The sequence below is a fragment of the Oscarella lobularis genome, chromosome 18, assembly GCF_947507565.1.
Source record: "Oscarella lobularis chromosome 18, ooOscLobu1.1, whole genome shotgun sequence".
Taxonomy (NCBI): Eukaryota; Metazoa; Porifera; class Homoscleromorpha; order Homosclerophorida; family Oscarellidae; genus Oscarella; species Oscarella lobularis.
Genome location: NC_089192.1, coordinates 1,061,346 through 1,085,129, shown reverse-complemented (window position 1 = coordinate 1,085,129; position 23,784 = coordinate 1,061,346). Strand labels below are relative to the sequence as shown.

Here is a 23,784-nt window from a genome sequence, read left to right as displayed (position 1 = left end):
CTGCAGTTTGTTGTTTGTTTGACTGTTTCCGTTTGGTGTTCTGTGCTCGATTTGTCTAGCGTGCGTCACTGTCTCCTGTCGTGCTCTTGTGCTCTGTTTTAGCAGCTCGTTGCTTCTGCAGCTAACGCTGCAAGTTGATCAATGGCTTCCCAATGCAAAGAGCGTTCGATAGGTCTCGAAAATAAGCTCTTGTCAGGCCAGTCTTCGACGGCGATGGCAAAACCACCCCCAGCACGCCTCCTCTCTACGGAAAAGGGTAACAGGAGTAGAAAACCTGGGGAACGTTTTGTGATGGACGTATCTAATAACTAATAGAAAAACCGAAGCTTCTTGCTGGAAGCTCTCTTCTAAGAACTGCACCCCTTCTCTCTCAAACGGGTCTTCGTTCCGGAGAGAGCAATTCTAAACCACTTCTGCCTTCGTTCACTTTGAAATCGCGCCTCCCGAGCTCGACTTCGCTAACGGGGCCTCCTTTGGGGAAACCACTTCTCACGCAGTCCTCGTTGCAACTGTCGGGAAATATCAGCTCGTCAAGCCGACCTCTAACGTCGGGAGCACCGACACTATCTAGCCGACCTCTGAAATCGTCGGGCCCGAGGCTCATCTCATCTGTTCAGTCACACGAACAGAAACGCGCAACGAATCTTCTCCTCAAGCAGAAACTCGGCTTCAGCTCCTTGGAGACCAGCAGCATCAGGAGAAAACTAGTCGAACCGAAGAAGCGCAACGCGCAGGCCTCCGAGACGGCACCAGTAGCGAGACCAATTGAACTCGAGAGCACAGACGGATTCTGTCTGCCCGAATACGACTTAGGAAGCGTCGACGAGAGCCCACTCGACATTGTGAAGTCCGCACTCGCCTCTATGAATTTTCCGACGGAGGAAGAGAGACGAGGAAAGCAGCGTTCTGTTGCCCTTGCTGCTAATAAGGTACTCGTAGAAGATATATGTACATAGGCTTCACATCAGAATAGCTAGTGTATTTTTCTTTAGACTCTTCTTCTGAATTGCGTTGCTACCTCCTTGCTGCAGTTGCCCAACTTTCGCAATCCGTCTGACCCGACGCTTTCTGTGATACTCGAGACGTGCAGACAGATATCTCTTCTCGATCCTGAATTCATTCTCAAAGTACCTTTTAATTAAATAACATCCTCGGAGATAATTCATTTTTTAATTTTTTTGTTGAGGTTGCGCTCTATGCTCGCTGTGAGTTGAACATTCGAAGTGTGGCCAATTTTCTTTTGGCCGTAGCCGCCAACTGTCACACGTGTCGGCCTTACATCAAGAAGTATTTCTCTGCAAGTATCCGGCTTCCTTCTGATTGGATAGACGTAGCAGAAATGTATCAGGTTATATCCCAATATCTTATTGATTTATAGAAATACATTGGCTGTGTACTTGTAGGCTTTTCAGGACAAATCTTTGATTTCTGGGTCGCTTCCAGTTGCTTTGCGTAAAGCAATGGTCGCCAAGTTTCCTCAGTTCGATTCCTATCAACTCGGTGAGGACACTCCGTTCTGACTACGTCATAGACTCTTTCCTTCATTTGACTGTAGCGAAATACAACAAGACGAAGAAAAAGAAGGGCCCCGCGACGAAGAAAAAGAAGAAGAAAGGCAAGGAAGAAGAGGAAGAGGTAAAACATATGCCGAAGAAAGTGACGAACAGAAATATAGTAATCTGGGAGGCACTGTAGTACGTGGTCATTTTTATTAGACAATCTCTAATACTGTTGTTGTTTTTTTGTTCAGTCCTCTGCTTCTGACGTGGAAACGAGCGACGACGACGACGACGACAAGGAGGACGAGGAGGAGCTCGCTCGACTTACGTTCACGCTGAAACAGCTCATCCGAAAGCTTCACATTACCGCGCCGGTGGACCACGTCATGTCGCTCATCGGAAAGAAGTATCCCGCCAATCTCGACTCCTTTTACCTGTCCAAACTACCCGGAACGTGGAATTCGGTGAGAAATTTTTTTTGGCTTTTTGTACAGGGTTCTGCCCGACCCCGACCCTCTCTCCCTCCCATACTACTACTGTAAAACGTTGTCACCTCTGTCACCGGATAAACCTCCATAGCACCGTCTTCCGCGGGGTTTGTGTCAAGTGTCGATGTTTTTTTTTTCAATTTTTTTAAGTTTTCTTACGCAGAAAGTCGCGTTTTTGAGCTCGTGGCGGTCAAAAGACGTGTCTCTACGCTTTTACCCCCAAAAGGGGCCCCTTCGCCCAATCCACGAATATAGACGTCTTATACGCAAGCCTTTCAGATTTCATAAGCAAAGAAGCCTTTTCTATTGATTTTTAATAGGCAACTACGCCTCTTTTCTTGGGGTATTGCTTACAGCATACAGTATATAGTATACACGTCTATGTCTCCAGACCCTCTTCCCACACTTAACAAATTCTCGGCAGAACCCTGTTCGTACTATGTATTCATTTCTTTTTCTCGTTTATAGGAATTAGCCGGTAAACGCATGAAGTTGGCCATGCCTGAAACGTGGGAGACTCAAGTCTCGTTGAAGGGAAATCACGCGTCAACGTGGCAGGATCTGATCGATCATCGCAAGCTGCCCTTTATGGCCATGCTGCGCAATCTGCGCAATCTCATTCTCGCGGGAATATCATCAAAGCATCACAGCATAATACTGAAGAAACTTGCTGATGAAGTATAATTGATAGTCTTTGTTATATTGCTCTTCTGATTCTTTTCATTTTTATAGCGTGCTGTGGTGAATAGTCGCCAGTTTCCCTTCCGCTTCTTTTCCGCGTTCGAAGTACTGGGTCAACTCGAGAAGTTGGCAATCGAAGGAGGTCGGTACACTAGGCATAACCTTTACAGATGAATTTGAAATCCATACTGTTTCTCAGTTGCTGTTCCTACTTCGAAACCGAGAGCAAGAGGAAAAACGAACGAAAAAAATGCAATGGCAGAAATAGCAGCCAAAAGGAGAGCAAAGAAATTGGCAGAAAAGTAATGATGGCGTCCTCGTTTTTTTGGCCTTTCGTGTATCTAGTTTCTTCTCAGAGCTGAACGAATCGATTTGTCGATTATCGAACGATATCGACGCGCTTTGGATACGTCTGTAAAAATTGCCACGCTGCACAACGTGAAGCCAATATCAGGCCGAACTCTACTCTTGTGCAATGTTGGATCGAAAATGGAACGTCCGTGCACGTCGGCTAGAGGATTGGGAAAGCCAAGAACGGTACGAGAAGAACGCGATTTAATTAATTAAAATTAATAATTGATTTTTTCTAGGTTTTGGAAGTGAGTCTGTTGCTTGGCTTGATGTGCAAGTTTTCGTGCGAAGAATGCGAATTTCGAGCGTTCGGTGCGGACGGCCAGCACATGTCGGTCGTTCTCAAGGACGGCACTATACTGCAGAATATGGAGTCCGTTCTCGAAGAAATAAAATCCAAAGTGAGTACAGTCTTGTCCACGTCCTGTAGAGGGAATAATATTTTTCAATTAAGAGGCTATGCCCTCTTTTGTCCTATTAGGCGATTTGTTTATTTATTTATTTTTTAGAATTTGAATTCTGACGTGGGCGAATTGCCTCGTAAAATTTTGACTGATTATCTTCTGAGTCAAACTTCAGTGAGTTTTTTTTTTCAATTCGAAGTCTTCGCTAGTGTGACGAGAATTTGTTTTCGCAGATTGACACTCTCATGATTTTGGACGGTGCGACGTCCGCCGGGCGTTCTGCCGATTTCGTCGCTAATTTTCTGGAAAAGTATCGACGCACGGTCAATTCGAATTTGCTGTTCGTAAACGTGGATCTGAGTGGAACCAAATGCAGGTCAATAAACTGGCCAGTTCAGCAGTCGATCAATAGACAAACGTGTGTTATCTTATCTAGTATTTCCACGACGTCCTCTCGTCACGAAAACGACGTCTTCATTGCCGGCTACAGTGACCAAATTCTGAGGTAAGTCTCATGCATTCACAACGTGTACGTATACTTATTGAAACCTCTCCCAGGTTCATTGCTGAAAGAGGTGGCGGCGGCCAATTGGCGCACGTCGAAAACATCGACAAGGCTCACCGTCTCACCGACGTCAAACAACCCGCACTCGGTCGACGACTTCCAGTGGTGAAGCCTCCTTTCGAAGGCGACGAGAACACCCATCAAAGTCTCAAACCAAGGCACGACTATAAAAGAAGAATCTCTTATTATTTATTTATTTATTTTGGTCTTTCAGGTGGCGTACGGCTCGCGTGTTCATCAGCTCGACTTTCAAGGACATGCACGGCGAAAGGGACCTTCTCACGCGCTACGTCTTTCCCGAGCTGCGCGAGCGCGCGAAACGGCACTTCATCAACGTTTACGAAGTCGATCTTCGATGGGGCGTGACGGAGAACGAAATGAATAGCAGAAAGTAAATTTAAATTATAGTTGATTTTTGTCAATTAATATTATTATTATTTTCGCTCCCCAGGGGTGTCGAAATTTGTCTCAGCGAGGTGGACCATTGCGATTTTTTCGTCGGAATTCTCGGCGAACGTTACGGCTGGATTCCGGATCGCTACGACGTGCCGGACGAGCCGGAATTCGATTGGGTGCGCGATTACGCGTCGGGGAGATCGATTACGGAATTGGAGATTCATCACGCGGCTCTGGCCAATCCACTCGATTGCCAGACGAGAGCTTTTTTCTACTTTCGAGATCAATCGTTTTTAAGGTGTGTTCGTACCCAAGGGAGAGAGAGGTGTCTCTCACTGTTGATCTTAGTGCTGTTCCTGAAGATGCTAGGAAGTCGTTCGAAGCAGAAAGCAGCGAGTCTGCAGCCAGGATGGCGGATTTGAAGGCGAGAATTCAGACTAGTGGACTCGAAGTGTTTGAAAAGTGAGGACGTTTGTCTTATCGAAAAGTGCTCGCGTCATAAAATTCATTGCAGCTATCCGTGTGAATGGGGCGGCGTTTTGGACGGAAAGCCGATGGTTCGGTCGCTCGAAGAGTTCGGCGGTCGCGTGCTGAACAATCTTTGGAATGCACTGCTGAAGGAATTTCCTGATGAGGTATTACGTTCTATTAACGTCGTTTAGCGTCTGATGTCTGCATTGTTTCCGTGCAGGAAATTGGCGAAGACGAAATGGACGAGGAGTCTCGACGTCACAGAGCGTTCGCCGAGCACGCAAACGAAATATTCACGGGCCGGAAAAACGTTCTGAAGCAGGCCGAAGCGGCCATTGAAAAGATGAGCTCCGGCGTGATTGTGATAGCAGGAAAACCGGGTATGGGAAAGACATCGCTAATGGTAAGCTTATCACATGGCAGACGCAGTGAGAAATAATATATATATATATATATTTTTTCTTATAGTCTGCTATTATGCATTCCTATGGCTCTTCTGCCTCGTGTTCTTCTTTCTCTCTTCTCCTTGCTCACTTTGTCGGCGTGTCGCCCGGCTCGACGAACATTTCCAAAGCTCTTCGTCGCATCTGCTACGAATTGAAAACGCGCTTCGACGTCGACGATCCCGTCGCTGAGGAATATAACGAACTTGCGATGGCACTACCCGAAATGCTCGCAAAGGCTGCTCTCAACGTGGGCGTGTCAAACAAAATTATTGTCTTTGTCGACGGTTTGGATCAGTTGGACGAGATACACTCGGCCAAAACTATGGAGTGGCTGCCTGACCCATTACCAAACGTAAGAAGGCTATAGTTCAAAAAATTATTTTTATCTACTTGTTTATCTTTTCCTAGCGTGTTCTCTTCGTTGTGAGTGTTCTAGATAGTGACCCGTGCTACGCCTCTTTGCAACGTCGACACCAGGAGAATAACGTGATTTCTCTCAGTGGACTAGACATGTTCGACAAAGCCGACATGGTCCGCGATTCGCTCGGTCGTCATCGAAAGACTCTCAACGAATCGGCATTTAATAATCAGGCGAGAATTAATTTGGCGACGGTAATTTAAATTAAAATAATTTTTGACTCGTTGCAGTTGAAAATCTTGCTGAGTAAGAAAGATGCCAATATTCCTCTATACCTTGCCTTGGCCTGCGAAGAGTTGCGCGTCTTCGGGGTCTACGAAAAGGTGATCATAGTATAGGCAAGTGGAAGGGTCCATCCTTATCTATGTTTATATGCTTAGGTTTCTGAAAAGTTGAGGCAGATGCCTTCTTCGTTGGGCGGTTTGTTGCAAGACGTTCTCAATCGATTGGAAGTGGATCACGGACGAGATTTGGTTTCCATGGCTCTGCACCTGCTCCTTTGCTCTCGAAACGGTGAAACTGAAAAAACTGCCTCGAACATACATAACCGTTTCTGTACGTTTTCAGGTCTTTCTGAAGTGGAGCTGCTTAGTCTTCTTAGCCTACGTTCTTGCAACGTCGATTCCAAGCTGAGTCCTCTTGATCCGCACTTTTCTAGCGTTCTTGGCGATTTATCGCGGAAGAGTCCAGTCAGTCAGGCAAATTTTATTCGACTCATCCGAAGTCTTCAATGTTTCCTGCAGTCTACAGCTGGATCCAGGTACAGCGGGGCTTCAAAGACAACTTAGCAGCTACGATTTGATTATTTTTTAGGGATGGAGTGATGCTTTTGTGTCATTCTGACGTCATCAACGCTATCAAAAAACAGTATCTGAAATCGTCACCAAAAGACGAAGAAACGAAACTCCATCGTCTAATTGCTGGTACCATATACTTATATAAATTTTCTTCAAATGTCATTGTGCAATCGTAATTTCCTTTCCTTTAGCTTATTTCTACAACGAGGCGGATCCCGCTCGTGATGGGACGTTTTCCGGTCTCAACAAGCGTGCCTGTAGTGAACTAGCTTATCATTTGGTAATGGGCGCCTCTTTTCTTACTTTTGGGGCCCCCACCTAAATTTAGTTGGTCTCCTGCTTGCGTTTATCGCGAAATCCCCTTCTAATAGACGTCTCGACTGCTGTAGACTTGCGCTGGCGCGTGGGAAGACTTGGGAAAAGTCGTCTGCAACTTGCGATACATTCAAGTCAAATGTCAACTTGGATTGGGACTCCAGGTCGTGGAAGACCTCCAAGCCGGCGGTAGGGGTACAGTAGTCGCACGGCGAACGAGATCGCGAGCAGAACGTGTCGTTTAGGAAAGCACGATTTTCCTCCGCTGATGGAAAAAGAAAGGCAGAAATTTCTCCAAAGTTCTACTTTGCAGGAATATCGTTCGTTCGTCTCTCAGCAGATTCACATCATGTCAAGGTGAGAATTGCAATTTTTTGATTAATTAATTCAATTATTTGTTTGGCGTTTTTGAAATTCATCTGTTATTTCTTAGCTACTCAACTCTGGTGATGCAGCAGGCAATCAACGAGCCTGCGACGTCAGTTGTGTCTAAAGCAGCGCATGAAATAGTGAGTCAGCGACAGCGCGGCGAAGACTCGTCGCTTCTTCTCTGGGTGAATAAGCCAGATAAGAGTCATCCATGCCAAATGACTATCAGCGGAAATTCAAAGGTAAGAGATATAAGGAGACATTTTGATAAATTCAATCGTCTGTTTATCACTAGCTTGTACTGTGCGTGGCAATTTCGTCCGACGGTCGTTTCATTGCGTGCGGCTCTCAGGATTGCACAGTGAAACTTTACGAGCTAGCTACAGGAAAAGTAAGCACTAGCTCCTATTAGAGCATTGTCCTATTCAATTGTTCGAAATATATTAGGAAGTGAAATCATTTGTCGGACACGCTCACGCAGTTGTTAGCTGTTGCTTTGCGGGTGCGTCTCGACTGTGCAGCGCATCCCTGGACGGTGCCTTTTCCCTTTGGGATGTTCAAGGGGGTCACAGGTAAGTCGCACTTAAAAAAGAGGCAGTCTCAATAATTTTTAACTCCAAAGAGTAGAGACGGTTGTCAAACGTTTTTTTTGCTTCTTTATAGAATTTCGACTGCTATGGGTCACAAGCGCCAAGTTGGCGCGTGCGCGTCGGATCCGTCGGGCAGCGTCATCGTTTCCGTTGGATGGGACGCGCGCATCGTTATATGGAGCGGCAAAGACGGAAGCGTCGTTGCCGAGCTGAAAAGCGGCGAGAAACCGATCAACTGCGTCGACTTCCATCCCGAAGGCCAGTTCATCGTCACGGGAAGCTGGGATTCGAGAATGAGAATATACGACACGTTCAACCGGAAACGAATCAAGGTTCACTAAGTTTGAGATTTAAATAAAAAAATTGAATATTGTATTTTTTTAATTAAGACTCTTCGAGGGCACTCTTGTTCGGTGCGAGCAGTGGCGTATTCTCCTAGCGGAGTGCACATCGCTTCGGCTTCTCTCGACGGGCAGATAAAGATCTGGCATTCCATGGCCGGAATTCAGGTGAGAGACTCGTGCTTATATATAGTGGACTTGGATGTGTCTTTAGGTTGGCTGCGTGACCGGTCACGCGTTACCTGTCAATGCGATTTGTTTCACCAAGTCCGGTCATCTCGTAACGGGAAGTGACGATCAGCTTATCAAGGTACACTAATTTCTCAGTGTAGTGCGTGTGACGTCTAATAAAACTTCTGTTGTATTCTAGGTTTGGTCTGGCTATCTTGGCAAGCCAACGTACACTGCCCATGCTGTTGAAGACGTGGGCGGCGTTTTGTGCTTGGCGGTCGATCCTTCGTCGCGTCTACTGGCAGCCGGATATCACGAGAAGCTAATTCGAATTTATGATGCATTATCCGGTGTTGAACTAGACGAAATTGATGGTATGCTTAATAAAGAGCAGGCTTTCCTCTTACTACGATGTACCCAGGAGCTCACACTGCTGCAGTTTGCTGTCTGGCATGGGAAAAAAGCGGATTTGGAGAGCGGTTCGTATCTGGTTCGGACGATGGAACGCTCAAGGTTTTGACTCTAGCATTTTTTCATATGCATTGTCACGAGAGAGTCTCTTCTAGATCATTTCATCGTCGTCTAAGAAGGCTGAGAAGACTCTCGTTGGCCACGAGAAGGGAGTGTGGTGCGTGGATTGGCGTAACAAGCTCATAAGTTCGGGCTCCGAGGATTTCACCGTTTGTCTGTACGACGTGAAAAAGAAGCCTGCCAAGAAGCAACCGTCTTCCGGAACGTGAGTGTACCCAGCTGGGCGGGATTCATTTATATGACGTATTTATTATTATCTAATTAATTTCTTTTGGCAGTTTTTTGAGTCCAGTTCGTTCATTGGCTGGCCATTCCGCTCCCGTTACCGGAGTATGCTTGACTTCAGATGAGAAGCGAGTAATATCAGCTAGCCGAGATAAGGTACTATATATATATATAAACGAACTTAGTTGCTCTGGACCGAGAAGTACTTGCCTTTAGACGATCATCATTTGGGACACCCGAACGGGCTCTCAGATCAAATCGCTCTCTGACGCGCACAAAGATTGGATCAATTCCCTGGCACTATCCGAGAAAGACGACTTCATTGTGACGGCGTCCAACGACTTCACAGTCAAACTGTGGAACCTGGAAACTTTCCAATCCAACGTTCAGATGAAAGGTCACCTCGGCTCTGTGACGAACGTAGCCATAACGGTTTGAAAACAAACGCGAGATCTTTTTGCTTAGGAGATATCGTGTCTTTTTAGGCTGGTTGTATTGTTTCGTCGAGTGTCGATGGGTCGGTGAAACTCTGGAGTCGCAAGGGCATCGAAATCACGACGTTGCACGGCCACGAACGACGAGTCAACGCGTGCTGTATCTTTGCAAAGGACTCGGGCGCAACGAAGAAAGAAGAATCGACGTCGACTCCTTGGGCTGACATGGCTGACGATCGGACGGAAACGGATTTCGACGAAGAAGGAGAAAAGGCTCGCTTCGGCGACGTAGCTGTCATTTCTGGAGGCGACGATGGATCAATTCGCTCCTGGATGGCTCTACAGGTAGAAAGTTGAGTATATGATCCGGATCACTTCTAAGCATTTTTTGCTCTGCAGGCGAATGAATTAGCAGCGCTGAGTGGGCATTCAGGTCGCGTTCTTAGCGTGAAAGCAGTTGGAGATCGAATTGTGACGAGTGCTCTGGACAAGACGGTGAAGGTTTGGCTGCCTCAGGTAGGTAACTTATATATCGGAATTGTGATTACTTCTATAGGCATGCAGTAAATTGATTACGCTACTAATTTTTTTATATAGAGGGTCTTTGAACGCGTTTGTTTTAAGGTCGGACCGGTTGTACGTGGACACAGCGCCTCCGTAACCTGTGGCGACATGTGTCCGTCTGGGTATTGGGCTCTTACGTCCAGCAGGTACTGTGTAATGACTTTGTGTGCGTAATTGTACAGTTTTATCTTCTCCAGAGACGGAAGTGTTCTTTTGTGGTCCCTTCAAGGCGATCATTCTTCCTTCTCGCCTAGACTCCATTCCAAGGTTTGATATCATTTCCGTACGAACACCTCTGTTGCATAACACCTGTACCTGCACAGGTGATGGAGTCAAGCGAGCCAGTCAATGCCGTCAAATTTCTTGAATCTTCAGTTGAACGGGCTACGTTTGTGGTGGGAAAAGGCAGTGCAATTCAACTATGGATATACTCAAAAAGGCATAACTTGAAATTGAGGTACAATAGCTTTGAATGGGGCTGAAATGTGTTGTCGCTACCACTTTACCGGCCTGAGTATAGCCTGAGTATAGCCTGGTAAATGTTGGGAACGCCCATTTTTGACCAACCAGTTTCTGCAGATAACTCGTTGCGCGCAAGCGGCGCTTGGATGTCTAGTGCATAATAATAGCGTGGTAATGGCAGGTTGAAAAAATTCTATCTTCCCTTAGCAGTCGGACGCTGCCATTGACCACGCCATTATTATGCACGAGTGGCGTTCCTTGCGCCTGAACTGCAAGCGTCGCTCGCGCGCAACGAGTTAGAGACACTTACCCCTCAAAAGTGGGCGTTCCCGCCATCGCTACACTTTACTTTTTATGCGCGAGTGGCGTTCCTTGCGCCTGAACCGCAAGCGCCGCTCGCGCGCAACGAGTTAGAGACACTTACCCCTCAAAAGTGGGCGTTCCCGCCATCGCTACACTGTACTTTTTATGCGCGAGTTGCGTTCCTTGCGCCTGAACCGCAAGCGCCGCTCGCGCGCAACGAGTGAGAGACACTTACCCCTCAAAAGTGGGCGTTCCCGCCATCGCTACACTGTACTTTTTATGCGCGAGTGGCGTTCCTTGCGCCTGAACCGCAAGCGCCGCTCGCGCGCAACGAGTGAGAGACACTTACCCCTCAAAAGTGGGCGTTCCCGCCATCGCTACACTGTACTTTTTATGCGCGAGTGGCGTTCCTTGCGCCTGAACCGCAAACGCCGCTCGCGCGCAAACGAGTGAGAGACACTTACCCCTCAATTGTGGGCGTTCCCGCCAACGCTACACATTACTTTTTATGCGCGAGTGGCGTTCCGTGCGCCTGAACCGCAAGCGTCGCAATTGCGGTTCAGGCGGACGGAACGTGTCTTGTGGCAGGTTGAAAAAATTCTATTAGCAGTCGGACGCTGCCATGACTTGTTCCGCGCAACTTGAAGCGGCGCTTGCGGCTCATGCAGGCGGTCGGAACGTCACATGCAGTCTTGCATACAAATAATAGCGTTGGTGGGAACGCCTATTTTTGACCAACCAGTGTCTGCAACTTGATGGCGCGCAAACGGCGCTTGCGGTTCAGGCGGACGAAACGTCTCTCGTGCATAAAAGTTGCAGACACTGGTTGGTCTTGAAATTTGCGAAAAACACTGTAAAGGCAATTTTACCTCAAAATTTAGTAAGACGCCAAATCTCGTAGCTCTTTTCAAAAAGCATTCCTATCCCCTCACTATGTTCAAGGGAGCCTTGTTTCTTCTATAGTTTGTCCCATGGAGACACCGGTTTACCAGTTACATGCCTCGCGTACAGTCGCAAGAGTTGCACTCTGTTGTCGGGCTCGTGGGACAAGAGCGCGATTGTATGGAAATTTACCGGCGATGCTCTACAAAAAGTCACAGTTCTCAAGGGGTGAGTGCGTAGCTTGCAACAAGTTACATGCCCTATAGATTGTGTTGTGGCAGCCCGACTGATTGGATAACCAACCTATCCTTCAGCGAAGATGAAAGTTATTTCATGGCGACGTTGGCGGATTCTAAAGTCTTTGTATGGAACAGCTCAAAGGTGAGATGGTAGATTACGTGGAGGATCTTCGTGTTTTCCCGACTGCAAGTTTTTACTATATACCTGTGTTGTCGTGTTTAGACGTCTTCCAGAAGTGCATTGAACTTGAAAGAAGAGGAAGGAAAGCAGTGGACACTTCTCGCGCACGGAACGAAAACCGGTCCAAAAATGCTCAGCGATTTGGAAGCGAATAAGGAAATTATTTTGGTGGGAAGTTCGAGTGGAACGGTATCTGTATTCGATCGCGTCACCGGCAAACAAATGGTCGCGGAAAAGGTTTCATAGATATTGCACGAAGTTTGGCGCTCGACTGTTTAACGGTCTTTCCTTTCAGTTGCATTCAAAAGCTATTTCTGGTGGTGGAGTAGGCAAATATTCGTACTACACCGGGTCAACTGATGCTACAGTCAAAGTGTGGAGTAGCCTGGCGTTGCAACAGGTTTAGAGAAAATCAGTCTACACAATTCTGTTCATAATTGCGTCTTCTCAAGATTGGCCTCTTTTGTGCACCGGGTCCTGTCACGTCCATGGCTGTTTCTGTCGTCGATGAAGCCGACAGAATTTTGGTTGGTGATTCTCTTGGCAATGTTCTTTTCCTGCACAATCCCTTTTGACCTGAATGCACAGTACTTTTGTCTGAAATGGTACTGGAATTGTTTTCATACGTGTATCAATACGAAATGGGCTCTAGTGAAATTGAAGTCATTCTTCTCCTCTTTTTAGTTAAAACGTCGTCGTGCACTGTATCTGCGTACACCGATAAAACCTACCTGAGACCTGAGTACCGTTGTTTCGATGGAAATAACTAGTACGTGGCTCGTTGTTATTATTTCCAAATCGCAGGCTGGACGAGATACGCGACGGCCACGTAGACGATCAAGTTGCGCACATGATTTTATTTCGTACAGTAATTTTACAGTGGATACATGCACTCATGCAGAAACCTAGTCTAACGTGTCCACTGTATTTTTCGATCCTTCCTTTCGTCGATCGTTTTTCTCCGGCTGTCTTCGTCTTCGTCGATCGTTCTCTCTTCGATTTTCGTCCTTCAGCGCTCGCGATCTAAAAATCAAATCCCAATTAGTCACTGTCAAAATATCGTTCTACGCACCTTTTCTGAATGCGTCCGTATTAGCATTACCCGAGCTACACCACGGGGAGGTTCGGACGCTACGTAGCTCAAGGCAGCCACCGCAAAGCAATGGCCACCCGTTCCAAAAAGTTTCGGGCGAGTTTTGACCTCATAGGCCACCTCAACCAGTATCCGCCTGGACGAGTAGTCGGCCCCTAATACCGAGTCCCCCGGCGCGACGATACCTGACCACATTGGTAAGCCGAAGCTAAGAACCAGGGCTTCTGAGGTGGAGAGCGGCTGACTACTGTTTGTAGGAGTCGACAGGAAAGGACGTGCAATGCCCAGATCGAATTCTCCTGAGCCAGATCATCCGCAATCTAATCGTGCCAGTTGGTGAGATAAGTGCCGGCAACCAGACCGCTTGCGACACCCCCTCCGAGCCGTACCCACTCTGCCTAACGCAGGTCGTGCTCGTTTGGCAACAATAAGACATATAGGCGATCTTTTCGCTCAGTGCGTGAACCGAGGCCGAAGCCCCCCATCGCCCTGCTTAGAGGCTCCGGCACGGGATTAATCCGTGGGCCACGCTGATCCGACGATCCAGACTGTCCTTTTGCCGATACTCCCGAGCCAGTCCGTCAAGGATGAGACGCAGATTGCTCCACGCCGCACCCACCCTAGGCCGCAACTGAAAGAGAATCGGTGTGCACTTCCCTTTTGAACCGTGTAGCTAGCTCCGCCCAGCGCGCTCATTGGTCCGTCGAGGTCACGTTGGATTCATCTAGCGCTCTGGTTGGTTCCTTCGAATAGGTGCGAATTTTTTAATACCGTTTGACCATCGATTGCATCACGATCATGGTCAGCAATTCTATTCTTGGCAATAGTGATGCAAGATTTCTCGCCTCAAGGTCAAGATGGCGTACGATGCCTCGTGGTCGCGTTTCCTTTCCTTCACAGTTTCGCCTTACGTTCGCTGTAAATTATCGTCGATTGGCTTTTTCGCGGGCTTGTCGAACGGCCCGGACATCGGGGAAACGAACATGCGAAGCAGATCGAACGTGGCGTAGATCATAGACGAAGAAAACGGCCGATTTCGGCGACGACGACGACGCGGGAGCCAATAACGACGCAAATTACGGCGTCGGTGAGCGTATGGGCGATCGGGTGCCTGTTTTTCGCGATGAAAAAGGCTATCCGTCCACCCGGACGTCGCCGCGCGATCACTTTCGCTTCGTTTTTTTTACAGTGATCTATGACTACGAAGCGCTTCGCAATTGATAATTTACGCTCAAATTTGAAGAAACCGTGCGAATAGTGGAACAGGTATAGATCTACGCTTTGGGGGCCCCCCGAATCAATTAGCGCATTTTCTTTGGAAATTTTGACTTGCACGAACCGTTTGACCGCGCGAGGTTGTTATATTAGCATCTAGCATTAGATCTAGCGCGTTTCGTTAGAAATCCGCGAGGTCAAGATTTTAGCATTCCTGAACTACAAATAGTTTCAATTTTAGGTATTTTTGTAGTTAGTTAATATCAGCATGTGGATCCGTTCCTTCCTCCACGGGTAAAGATCGTAGATTTTGCTTTATGAGTGATCATGAAGCTTGGCTTGAGTTAGCCGATCTGTACATATCTCAATTAGAGTAAGAGTGAATTATTTGTTTTTCGAGTAATATGCGCATTTGGTGGCCATAGTTTCAAGCGTGCTGCATTTTGCATGATTCTCGTCAATCCGCACATGCCATTGTTTCGTCAAAGATACGCAGAGGTTTCTAGAACGAATAGCTATTGTCATCTTTTTTTCCATTGGACATTTATAGATACTGTACTCTATGGGTGGTACTGATAATATGGAATTGGCTCGCAAGTATGGTGTGCAAGACAACTCGTAATATTTTTATATTTATCATCTTTTTTTCTGGTAAGGCGTCATCTGCTTTGAAATCGAAGAAAGATAGCAAGCTTAATTAGGTGAACGGTTGAATCATAGATGGAGGAGGGGAGGGATTGGAAACTCCCCGATATCACGTGACTTTCCGTGGCTCTACGATCGTCGCAAGCGTCCTGCCTTTCCTGCGAAGCGTTCGCGACGAGACTATCGCTTCGATCGATTGTAACATTTCGACGTGATAGCAGCGAACGTACAATTGTAGTCGATTTCCAAGGATTAGTCGAATTCCGTCAAGAAATCTTCACCTAGTACTCTGAGCCACGGTGGCTCAGTGCATTAGGTGAAGATTTCTGAAACGCTAGCCTAGCGACTCTTTTGTACCATGCAAATTGACTAAAAAATAGAACAAATTATAATTTATGACGTCATAAGTAGAATTTAGAAACCAAAAGGTTTCTAAAGTCTTCTTTTGGGGTTTTTCTCTCTTTGCTTTCTGGCTTTCGTACTTGAGCCGTTTCAAATCTCACAGTTCATATAATCTAAAAAAAATTGTTAAAAATCAACAAAGCACTTAGCTGAGGAAATGATATCCTAGTGGCACAGACATGTCTCTCAAGTATGGCTGTGCACGAAGTGTTGGTACGAATTGTCTTCGTAGAGAAAGTTTACCCTGCACTAGTGACGACAGTAGGCGGGAACAAAATCGAGCCGAAATCACAGTTAAGCGAATCCACGCGCAAATTACTACGTCTATGGCACGCACAGAACACTAGGGCAGCGTTTCATCACCAAAAATTTGTCGTAGACGCGGAATCGACAGAGTTTACCCTGCCGAAGCTCGATCGGTTGAAAAAGCGTCATTTCGGCGCGATCGAAGACATTTTCAGCGTATAATTTCACGCAAACTGTTCAAGCACATCACAAAAAACGCATCCCAACCTGAAATTCTAGTCGATGCTGAACGAAGAGGAGAAAAGGACTACGTATTTCGCGGAATATCCGGGAACCGAAGCTACGATCCTAGAGCCAAAGCAACCTATACAAAAAGTCACGTGATATCGGGGAGTTTCCAATCCCTCCCCCTCCTCCATCTATGGTTGTAGTCAGGTGACCTGACCCTTCACGTGACCCGGGGAGAAGGGTCAGGTCAAACGCCCTATGTCGAAGTGTTGCCGTAGGAATGCGGAAGCCCCAATTATCCACTTAGCTTGATTGTGACGTAATTGACCACACGGTCGACCAGCACACGATACATGGCTTTGGAGTTGTATCTAGGCTGCGGCGAATGCACGTACGTGGAGATCGTCGACTTTTGAACCTTCGTCGACGCGCAGCGAGCTTGATATTTGGAAGGTAATCGTCGATCGTCGGGATAGACGTTTTCGATGAGAAGCTTCGCAGCTGAGAAGTCGATTGCTTTTTCTATCGCCGCGTTCGATAAAGGTCCCTTCTTCCGAGGCTCAGAGATCACGTGCCAGCGAGTACTACGTAATTAATTTGATAACGACGTCACAGAGGTCTCGGCCTGTGATTGGGCCGCACTGTACAGTGCGGCGGCAACAGTTAGACATAGGGCGTTTGACCTGACCCTTCTCCCCGGTCACGTGAAGGGTCAGGTCACCTGACTACTATGGTTGAATCAGGCCGAATTCTCCAAACACGCATGCGTCCGATAGAACGTTCTAGAAAACATTGACAGTCGGCGTAGCCACTCCGCTAAGAGTAAGTATGGCGCGATGGCAGCCGCAACCGAGACGCGATGCCGAGGTTGCTGTGCTGGGCGACAAAGCGTATCTGTGGGGCGGAGCATCTCTGGACGGATCGGAATTCTTCCCGAGGGACCTAATCTGCATCTGCAGCCTCGCATCTGGCGCTTGGGAGCAGCGGCAGGCGTCCGGAGACGTTCCCCCGCTGTGCTGCTACGCACGATGTGAAGTAATTAAGGATACGGTGTTCACGTACGGCGGAAAACGAGAAGACGGGAGTCGTTCGATGGACATGTATCGTCTGAACACGACTAATCTAATTTGGAGAAAACAGGAGATAGACCCAACTTCTGAAAGACCTTGTGGTCGATCAAGCTGCTGTTTGGTGGCTCTAAACTCGGAAACTCTGCTGCTTTTCGGTGGGTACGGTCCAGATCCGGGCACTGCGCTGCAGTTTGGAGCCCAATGGCTTCAGGAACCCGACTACCAATTAGGATTTAACAACGAGCTGTATCTATTCAATGTTAAGTATAATTATACTCCTATGATGCTAATGGTAAATAATTAATTGAAATAGGTGGCAAGTGGGAAAATGTTGTGACTGCTGGGTTCCGTCCCAAGCCGCGCTGTGCCTCTGCAATGGCTCCAATCGATCATCACCGAGCTCTCCTGTATGGTGGTCATGGTTTCTGTGATGACTTCGATGATCTTTTTGTTGTTGACATTGTAAAAAGGGTACCCTATTGAAAAGATTAGAGGTAGTTTCGACTACTGTATTTGTTTTTTAGGAGTTCCGGCTGGTTTCTCTCTCTTCTGGTTTGCGACCACCTCCTAAAGCTCAGCACACTTTATCAAGGTTTTACATTGAGAATCGGCCATTCTTTCTATTACTCGGTGGGCAGTTCTATGGGAACTTTGACAAGTGTGCTTATTACTACAATTTTGATGATTCTCGATGGAGTGTTGCTCATTTTGAGGTAATTAAAGGGTTACATTTATACACGTAAAATTGTGGTCATGCTGAGCTCTAACTAGGATGAAGGAGGAAAAGTTATTTGCTCAATTGCTGGTCACTCGGTTGCATGCCTCTACAATAGGGGGAATCAGCTTGATGTTGTCGTTGTTGCGGGAGTGGTGCCAGATAGAACATTCATTTATCACCATCTAAAACAAAGTAAGTGCACTTGTACATTGCGCCGTTTGGAACCATTTTAACTCAAATTGATTTTAAAGAAGCACGTTTTAGTGTCTTGCCTAGTGGCTTTCCATTCCCATAATGTTATCTTCATTAGCTAATAAACAACTCTCTACTGTTTTTTGTAGACGTTTCTGCCTTGACTGCCAGTCTGTTCCCTGACGTCGCAATAGAGCGCACTGCTGAGCTTAAACGTGACTGCGAGAAAGGTGACAGACAAAGGAATCGTTTGATGCTGAGTGGCAAAGTTTATTGCTGCAGAAGTAGCAACACTTAGGCAACAACACGAGACAGTGCTAGCAAGGGAAACAGAACGAATTCAAAAGGTGCAGAGATCACTTTTTGTGCTATGTCTGCGTTATTCGTGCATAATTCTAGGAACGGCATGCAGAAGCGGTAGCACTTAGGCAACAATATGAGACAGTGCTAACAGAAATTCAAAAGGTGCGGAGATTCCTTTCTGTACTATGTTCTGCTAGTATCTGTACATAATTCTTAGAAACACTCAACAGAGTTAAAAGAGCTAATGCAACGCAACAGTAAGATGATTTATAAGTTCTGTGCTTTGTCGACAATTATCTATCGTCTTTCAGCAGTGGAGTTAAGTTGGAGTGCACAAAGCCTTCAAAGCGCTTCATTGTCTTGTCAAGAATTGAAAAAGCAGCTTGAAAAGTTTATACAGCCTCTTCGTCTTGAACAGCGATCAGTGCGTGTCAACAAACAGGAAAAGTTGGGGTCGGGCTCTTTTGGAGGTACGCTTTTGTAGTGTTCACTACTGATTTTCATTTAATTACGTATTAGCCGTTTACACCGGATTGTTTCTTGACCAACCTGTAGCCGTCAAAGTAATCAATTATAGTAGCTACGATGTTGCAAGAATTGAACAGGAAGTTTTAACACTGCATCGTCTGTGTCATCCTAGCATCGTCACTACATACGGCTTTGTGAACGTTATGGAAGATCAAACAATCACCGAAATTCATATAGTCACGGAACTTCTGGAGGGTTCGCTTGCCGAATTGCTAAAACACAGAGAGCCTCTCAAGGACAACGAGGAGATCAGTATCGCACGAGACATTGTCACAGCAGTCACTTACTTGCATACTCGCCAGCCAATTCCTTACATTCATGGCGACATTCGCCCTACGAATATTTTACTGACTAATTTCATGAAAGCTAAGTTGGGCGATCTTGGAGCAGCTCATCGGCTTGGATCTGTCTCCGGTGGACCCCTCAGTAAAGCTTATTTGGCTCCGGAACGTGTTTCTCTTCTACAACCAAGTTCGTTAGCTAGCGATATCTACAGTTTGGGAGTCACCTTGATTGAACTTTTCCTTTGCCGACCTCCTGATGCCAGCTTGAGACAGAATCAACTTATGGAGCTGAACAATCGCGGAAAGTTCAACCAGTTTTCCATCTGTAAAAGATTGATTGACGATCAAGAGGACAATCGTTCTAGCGCAGATGTCTGCTTTCAGGAGTTTTTACAGCTAAAACATAGCAACCTTCAACGCAAGGTACAAGGGCGGTTTGTAAATGGACGCCATGACGTCATCATTTGCCAATGATAATAGTAACTGTAGTACTGCTACATTTTCTATTTTTCTATTTTTGTACAACCTCGTTCTTATTTACAACTGTAGTCTTTTTTCAATTATTTACGTCAGAGATTGCCTCACGTGGTCTCTTGCTGCTTAGAGGCACCTGCAGGTCAGCCTGAGGCTCTCCGACTCGCAGAGTTTCTTGTGAGGCTGACGCACGTCAAGACTCTGTTCGTGTGTACATGCTTATTTCTAAATTTGTTTTCATTTAGTGACGTCACTTTTGAAGGATCAGCATCCTGTGCCTATTCGGTAGACTGAACATGAGTTAGGACAGCCACTTTTTTCGTCGTTGAATTGTTAGTTTGGTTCTATATATACGTGGGTCTACTAGTAGACATCCTTATCCGGGATTTCGACTCAAAACCAAAATTTGCCGAATGTCTCACTCTGAAGCTAGTGGAGGACGCGTGGAGGACATCTCCCGTTCGTCCGAAGACGTTCAACTGGACTGGAGGGAGGCGAGAGAGCGCCTAAAAGAGTTTCGCGAGGCGAAGAACCGCGACAGTTTGACCGTACTCAAAATAGGCAAGCCTCTCGTCGAAAAGAACCGATCGCGACTAGGAGACGAGCGTGAGCATAGAAGCAAAACGTCAGAGAACGTCCCCACGAACGATTTCCTTCACAGTGTGGATAGTTTTCGAGCAATTGTTCCTCGCCGCCTTGGACTGCGGAAAACAGAAGTTGGCACAGGCAAGAGAACTTTGGACACTACGAAAGAATTCCTATGGGTCATTCTTCTTCCTAACGAAAGTTTTATTCCGACGAGCTCAAACGCCAATTTCCCAAGAGCCTGAGAGTCAGACGACTACGTGGAATGTATCTAGAATCCATTGAAAAGTGAGATAATTTTTGAAGAAATTTTTCGAATCGAATGATGATGATGACGTCATAATATTCTAAGCTACGACGAAGCTTTGGAAGTCTACGACGAAATATTGAAAGAAGATTCGACGTATGGGGTGAGAGAATTCGCACGAGTTTTAATTGAAAAGAGCTGTAAATGGTTTTTCAGTTGGCTCGTAAGAGAAAAGTGGCCGTACTCAAAGCGAAGCAAGACGTAGCTGAAGCCATCGAGGCTCTAACAGAATATTTGAAGGAGTAAGAGAAAGAGATACTATATATATAGGGCAAATGCACGCATGAGCTTCTATGTAGCTTTATGAGTGATCACGAGGCTTGGCTCGAGTTAGCCGATCTGTACATATCTCAATTGGAGTAAGAGTGAATTATTTATTTTTTTGAATAATTATGCTGGCCATAGTTTCAAACACGCTGCATTTTGCATGGAAGAACTTATTCTCGTCAATCCTCACATGCCATTGTTTCATCAAAGATACGCAGAGGTTTCTAGAATGAAGAGCTATTGTCATATTTTTCCATTGGACATTTATAGATACTATACTCTATGGGTGGTACTGATAATATGGAATTGGCTCGCAAGTACTTCGCCCAAGCTCTGAAACTGAATCCCGACAGCACTAGATCGCTTTGCGGCTTTTTTATGGTGTCCAAGACAACTCGTAATATTTTTATATTTATAATCTTTTGCTCTGGTCAGGCGTCATCTGCTTTGAAATCGAAAAAGGATAGCAAGTCAATGGCCACGTGGGCGCAGGAAAAATTGCTCAAAGCCTACACGGTTTTCGAGACGTCAATGAATCAGAGTATGAATTCTCATCGAGTGCTGTGCACATAGGAAAAAGACTCTGAACTTCGTGGCATCGCCGAAAAGGTCATGCAGAGCGTTCTCAGCGGAACAGAGAAGGAGACACGGAAGCCGCAGCCGCAACGAGTCGAAGTGTCCGAGTTTGAATTCAAGATGAACACAGGTCAGTCCGTATAACGTTCCAGAAAAAAAATGATGTCACGCATACATACATATATAATTAAAAAGAAATTCAATCGTTCTTCTTCCCCCTTGATTAATTTTTTCGTTTAAAATACGCCGCTCTGAAGGCGTCGTGAATTTCCGCTCCCGATACCGTAGCATCGTTCTAAACCAGACAGTTATTAGGGAATTGAAATACGTGGTCTATGTGGGATGGGCACTTTGCTCTCAGTCGTTTTCTCCATCGTGAGAAGACGTCTCGACGCGTGGCCGCTGATCACTTGCTCGCTATTTGCGATCAGTTTCAAACCGGGGTGAACGGGAATGAGGGACGGCTCATAGCTAAAAAAACGTGTCCATCAAAAAATATATATAAAATAATTATTTACTCTGCTCTCGACACGGGAAGCCAATAGACTAGGCGACCGCCCACGGTTAGAGTATTGTTGGCTAATTCGAGTAGGTCGCTTAGGACCTCGCTTAGACGATAGGGAGTGACGGCAGGAATGTGATCGGCTTTACTATAATAAAGAGAGACAATACATAAACAAGTAGAGATACATGAAATTAGAGGTCGTACTATTCGTCTGCTACGGTATTGATTTGGCTCTTTTTTGAGCCAATCTTTTTTGAACCTTCTCGAACGCCGTACGGTGCTAAAGACACTCATTCGCTTAGTTAATTAAATAGAGATCAATCATAGTCTTACGATCCGTTACTATAGCGTCGAAGAGCGGCGAGCGCTGAGTCCACGCCGGACGAGCGGCGTCGGCTGTTAATACGTCGACGTAGCGCGCTTCTAAACCGTATTGCTTCATGGACATGTAGAGATTGTCGTTGGGGCCTGCGTAGAGTGCACATAAGTTGAGCCACGTTCTGGTGTAAGTACTGGGACTACAATACCTCTTGTCTTTGGCCCTGCAGCTCGCGACGTTTTTCCTTACAACAGAGTATAAAAATTAGGCTTTATATATATAGTAATCAATATTCATTATCTTTGTACCCCAGCCATGAAGGATCTTCCTATCTATGTCCGCTCCAACGACGTGAGCTCCATAGCAGGCGCACGCAATCAGAACACTTCCTAAATAATAGGGTCTATAGAAAGACGGTATGTGACCTAGTGTACTGACCTGTTCCTACGAACGGATCGAGTACAAGTTGACCTGGCTTGACCTTGTACAAACAACCTACGTACTTATAAATATTTCGACTAGAGAGCGACTAACTTTGGCTTGATTTGCCATCAAGAAGGACAGCGTGGTATCCATCGACGTATTTCCTATGTAGCGTCGTTTCTTAATCGAATAACTGTCGAGAAGATGACGACTGCTCATACTAATCTACGAAGCGAGATAGTTTTGTTTTTCGAGGGCGAAACCAATTCGACGTCCCGACCTCTCTTCCGAAAAATAATCGGTACGGTTGCGCGGGCGTCGTGGAATCGGTGCCGTAGTCTAAGAACAGACAGAACGTGTGGTCGGGTCGCCGCAAATTTACTCTTCCTTTGAAAGGCAAAAAGTTGAGTTGCTATAATATGAACAATAATAATGGTTTGGATTCTATCAACGTCCCCTCGTACCTTTATCAAACTGGCACTGTATTCGTCCGTGCACTTTTTATTGAAGGCCTCAATGCGAATACGAAACGTTACGCTCTCCAACATAAATTGCTTCTGAACACGGATAACATCAGACTATGCTGTGTGCATGTTCCTTATATTTATATACCTCTTTTTCGTCTAGTAAGTGCGCAAGTATAGAGGACTTCAGACTTGACAGGTCACTTCCAAAGCCCCACAAGTCAATGACAGATCTTCAAGAATTTTAATTAATTAATAATTAAAAATCGGAATTTGATATTCTGTGCTTGCTTCATTAAAACCGATCTCTGCGCGATGCGACGAGCAACGTCCTCTGATGGCAAGTCGACAATCAGAAAAGGACTGAGCTACATGTAATAAATGCAGACGTCCCTAGGGCGCCGAGCACTTCAATTTAATTGATTCGATTACGTCGCAGGCTGCATGGGAGCATTCCTTTACGATCTCTGCGTTGGCAATTCCGGCCAAAGCGGCCGACGATACGAATTCCTGCAACGAAGGCGCTGCAGAGGCGTGCTCCTGCTGCAGTAGCTACGGCATACTGGTAGTCTGAATTCCAGGTGCTCTTGGGCGTAGTGGAATAAACAGCGCAACATTGAATTTGTCTGTTTCAGATCTAGTACCGTGCGCTAATAGAATGAGCACGTGACGAGAGCGTGAGATGCCCGCCGTTAGAAACTGCAGCATAGGCAGTGTACTAACTTTGTGCGTGCTAATTTTCTGACGTCGAATCACTTGCTGCTTCGACTCCAGAAAAAAAGGCGCGCAACAGTAACGCCTACGATAATTCGAGTTA

At 46.2% G+C, this 23,784-nt stretch overlaps 4 protein-coding genes across 5 annotated transcripts; 3 read left to right on the top strand and 1 right to left on the bottom strand.

Moving 5' to 3' along the window:
- The first annotated feature begins 70 nt into the window (after window positions 1–70).
- LOC136197629 (telomerase protein component 1-like) lies at window positions 71–12,809 on the top strand. Its single transcript, XM_065987433.1, has 51 exons — window positions 71–256; window positions 316–929; window positions 993–1,127; window positions 1,187–1,348; window positions 1,404–1,500; window positions 1,556–1,635; window positions 1,751–1,963; window positions 2,456–2,665; window positions 2,720–2,810; window positions 2,868–2,970; window positions 3,025–3,205; window positions 3,259–3,420; window positions 3,529–3,597; window positions 3,657–3,799; window positions 3,860–3,928; window positions 3,982–4,146; window positions 4,203–4,379; window positions 4,440–4,682; window positions 4,733–4,846; window positions 4,899–5,019; window positions 5,076–5,258; window positions 5,324–5,653; window positions 5,710–5,892; window positions 5,950–6,042; window positions 6,100–6,232; window positions 6,287–6,479; window positions 6,533–6,642; window positions 6,708–6,796; window positions 6,906–7,020; window positions 7,077–7,188; window positions 7,265–7,442; window positions 7,496–7,591; window positions 7,648–7,772; window positions 7,864–8,122; window positions 8,180–8,299; window positions 8,346–8,441; window positions 8,502–8,676; window positions 8,724–8,815; window positions 8,869–9,038; window positions 9,112–9,214; window positions 9,275–9,490; window positions 9,544–9,837; window positions 9,892–10,008; window positions 10,117–10,202; window positions 10,254–10,323; window positions 10,380–10,513; window positions 11,785–11,931; window positions 11,985–12,084; window positions 12,166–12,360; window positions 12,419–12,523; window positions 12,576–12,809. The coding sequence occupies exons 1-51, from the start codon at window positions 142–144 to the stop codon at window positions 12,696–12,698; spliced, it is 7,806 nt and encodes a 2,601-aa protein (XP_065843505.1). The 5' UTR covers window positions 71–141; the 3' UTR covers window positions 12,699–12,809.
- A 3,923-nt stretch (window positions 12,810–16,732) lies between these two features.
- On the top strand, window positions 16,733–19,631 carry LOC136198210 (uncharacterized). Of its 2 annotated transcripts, none has more exons than XM_065988113.1 (10): window positions 16,733–17,282; window positions 17,336–17,493; window positions 17,547–17,735; window positions 17,794–17,932; window positions 18,082–18,162; window positions 18,215–18,279; window positions 18,332–18,397; window positions 18,453–18,492; window positions 18,550–18,705; window positions 18,755–19,631. In XM_065988113.1, the coding sequence occupies exons 1-10, from the start codon at window positions 16,781–16,783 to the stop codon at window positions 19,519–19,521; spliced, it is 2,163 nt and encodes a 720-aa protein (XP_065844185.1). In that variant the 5' UTR covers window positions 16,733–16,780; the 3' UTR covers window positions 19,522–19,631. The 2 variants fall into 2 exon arrangements, with proteins under 2 accessions (XP_065844185.1, XP_065844184.1); XM_065988112.1 differs by having other exon boundaries at window positions 18,547–18,705.
- Window positions 19,632–19,919: 288 nt separating this feature from the next.
- Window positions 19,920–21,464, top strand: LOC136198065 (ER membrane protein complex subunit 2-like). Its single transcript, XM_065987978.1, has 10 exons — window positions 19,920–20,127; window positions 20,183–20,247; window positions 20,309–20,394; window positions 20,459–20,516; window positions 20,570–20,655; window positions 20,713–20,772; window positions 20,819–20,900; window positions 20,951–21,061; window positions 21,116–21,196; window positions 21,254–21,464. Exons 1-10 carry the CDS (start codon window positions 19,935–19,937, stop codon window positions 21,398–21,400), a joined length of 969 nt encoding a protein of 322 aa, XP_065844050.1. The 5' UTR covers window positions 19,920–19,934; the 3' UTR covers window positions 21,401–21,464.
- Window positions 21,333–23,672, bottom strand: LOC136198064 (tRNA (guanine(10)-N2)-methyltransferase homolog). Its single transcript, XM_065987977.1, has 15 exons — window positions 23,531–23,672; window positions 23,400–23,477; window positions 23,259–23,335; window positions 23,116–23,200; window positions 22,968–23,060; window positions 22,784–22,915; window positions 22,615–22,728; window positions 22,519–22,561; window positions 22,389–22,469; window positions 22,289–22,324; window positions 22,095–22,229; window positions 21,966–22,041; window positions 21,775–21,906; window positions 21,607–21,727; window positions 21,333–21,551 (listed from the first exon to the last, which is right to left on the bottom strand). Exons 1-15 carry the CDS (start codon window positions 23,582–23,584, stop codon window positions 21,480–21,482), a joined length of 1,329 nt encoding a protein of 442 aa, XP_065844049.1. The 5' UTR covers window positions 23,585–23,672; the 3' UTR covers window positions 21,333–21,479.
- Between the last annotated feature and the right edge of the window lie 112 nt (window positions 23,673–23,784).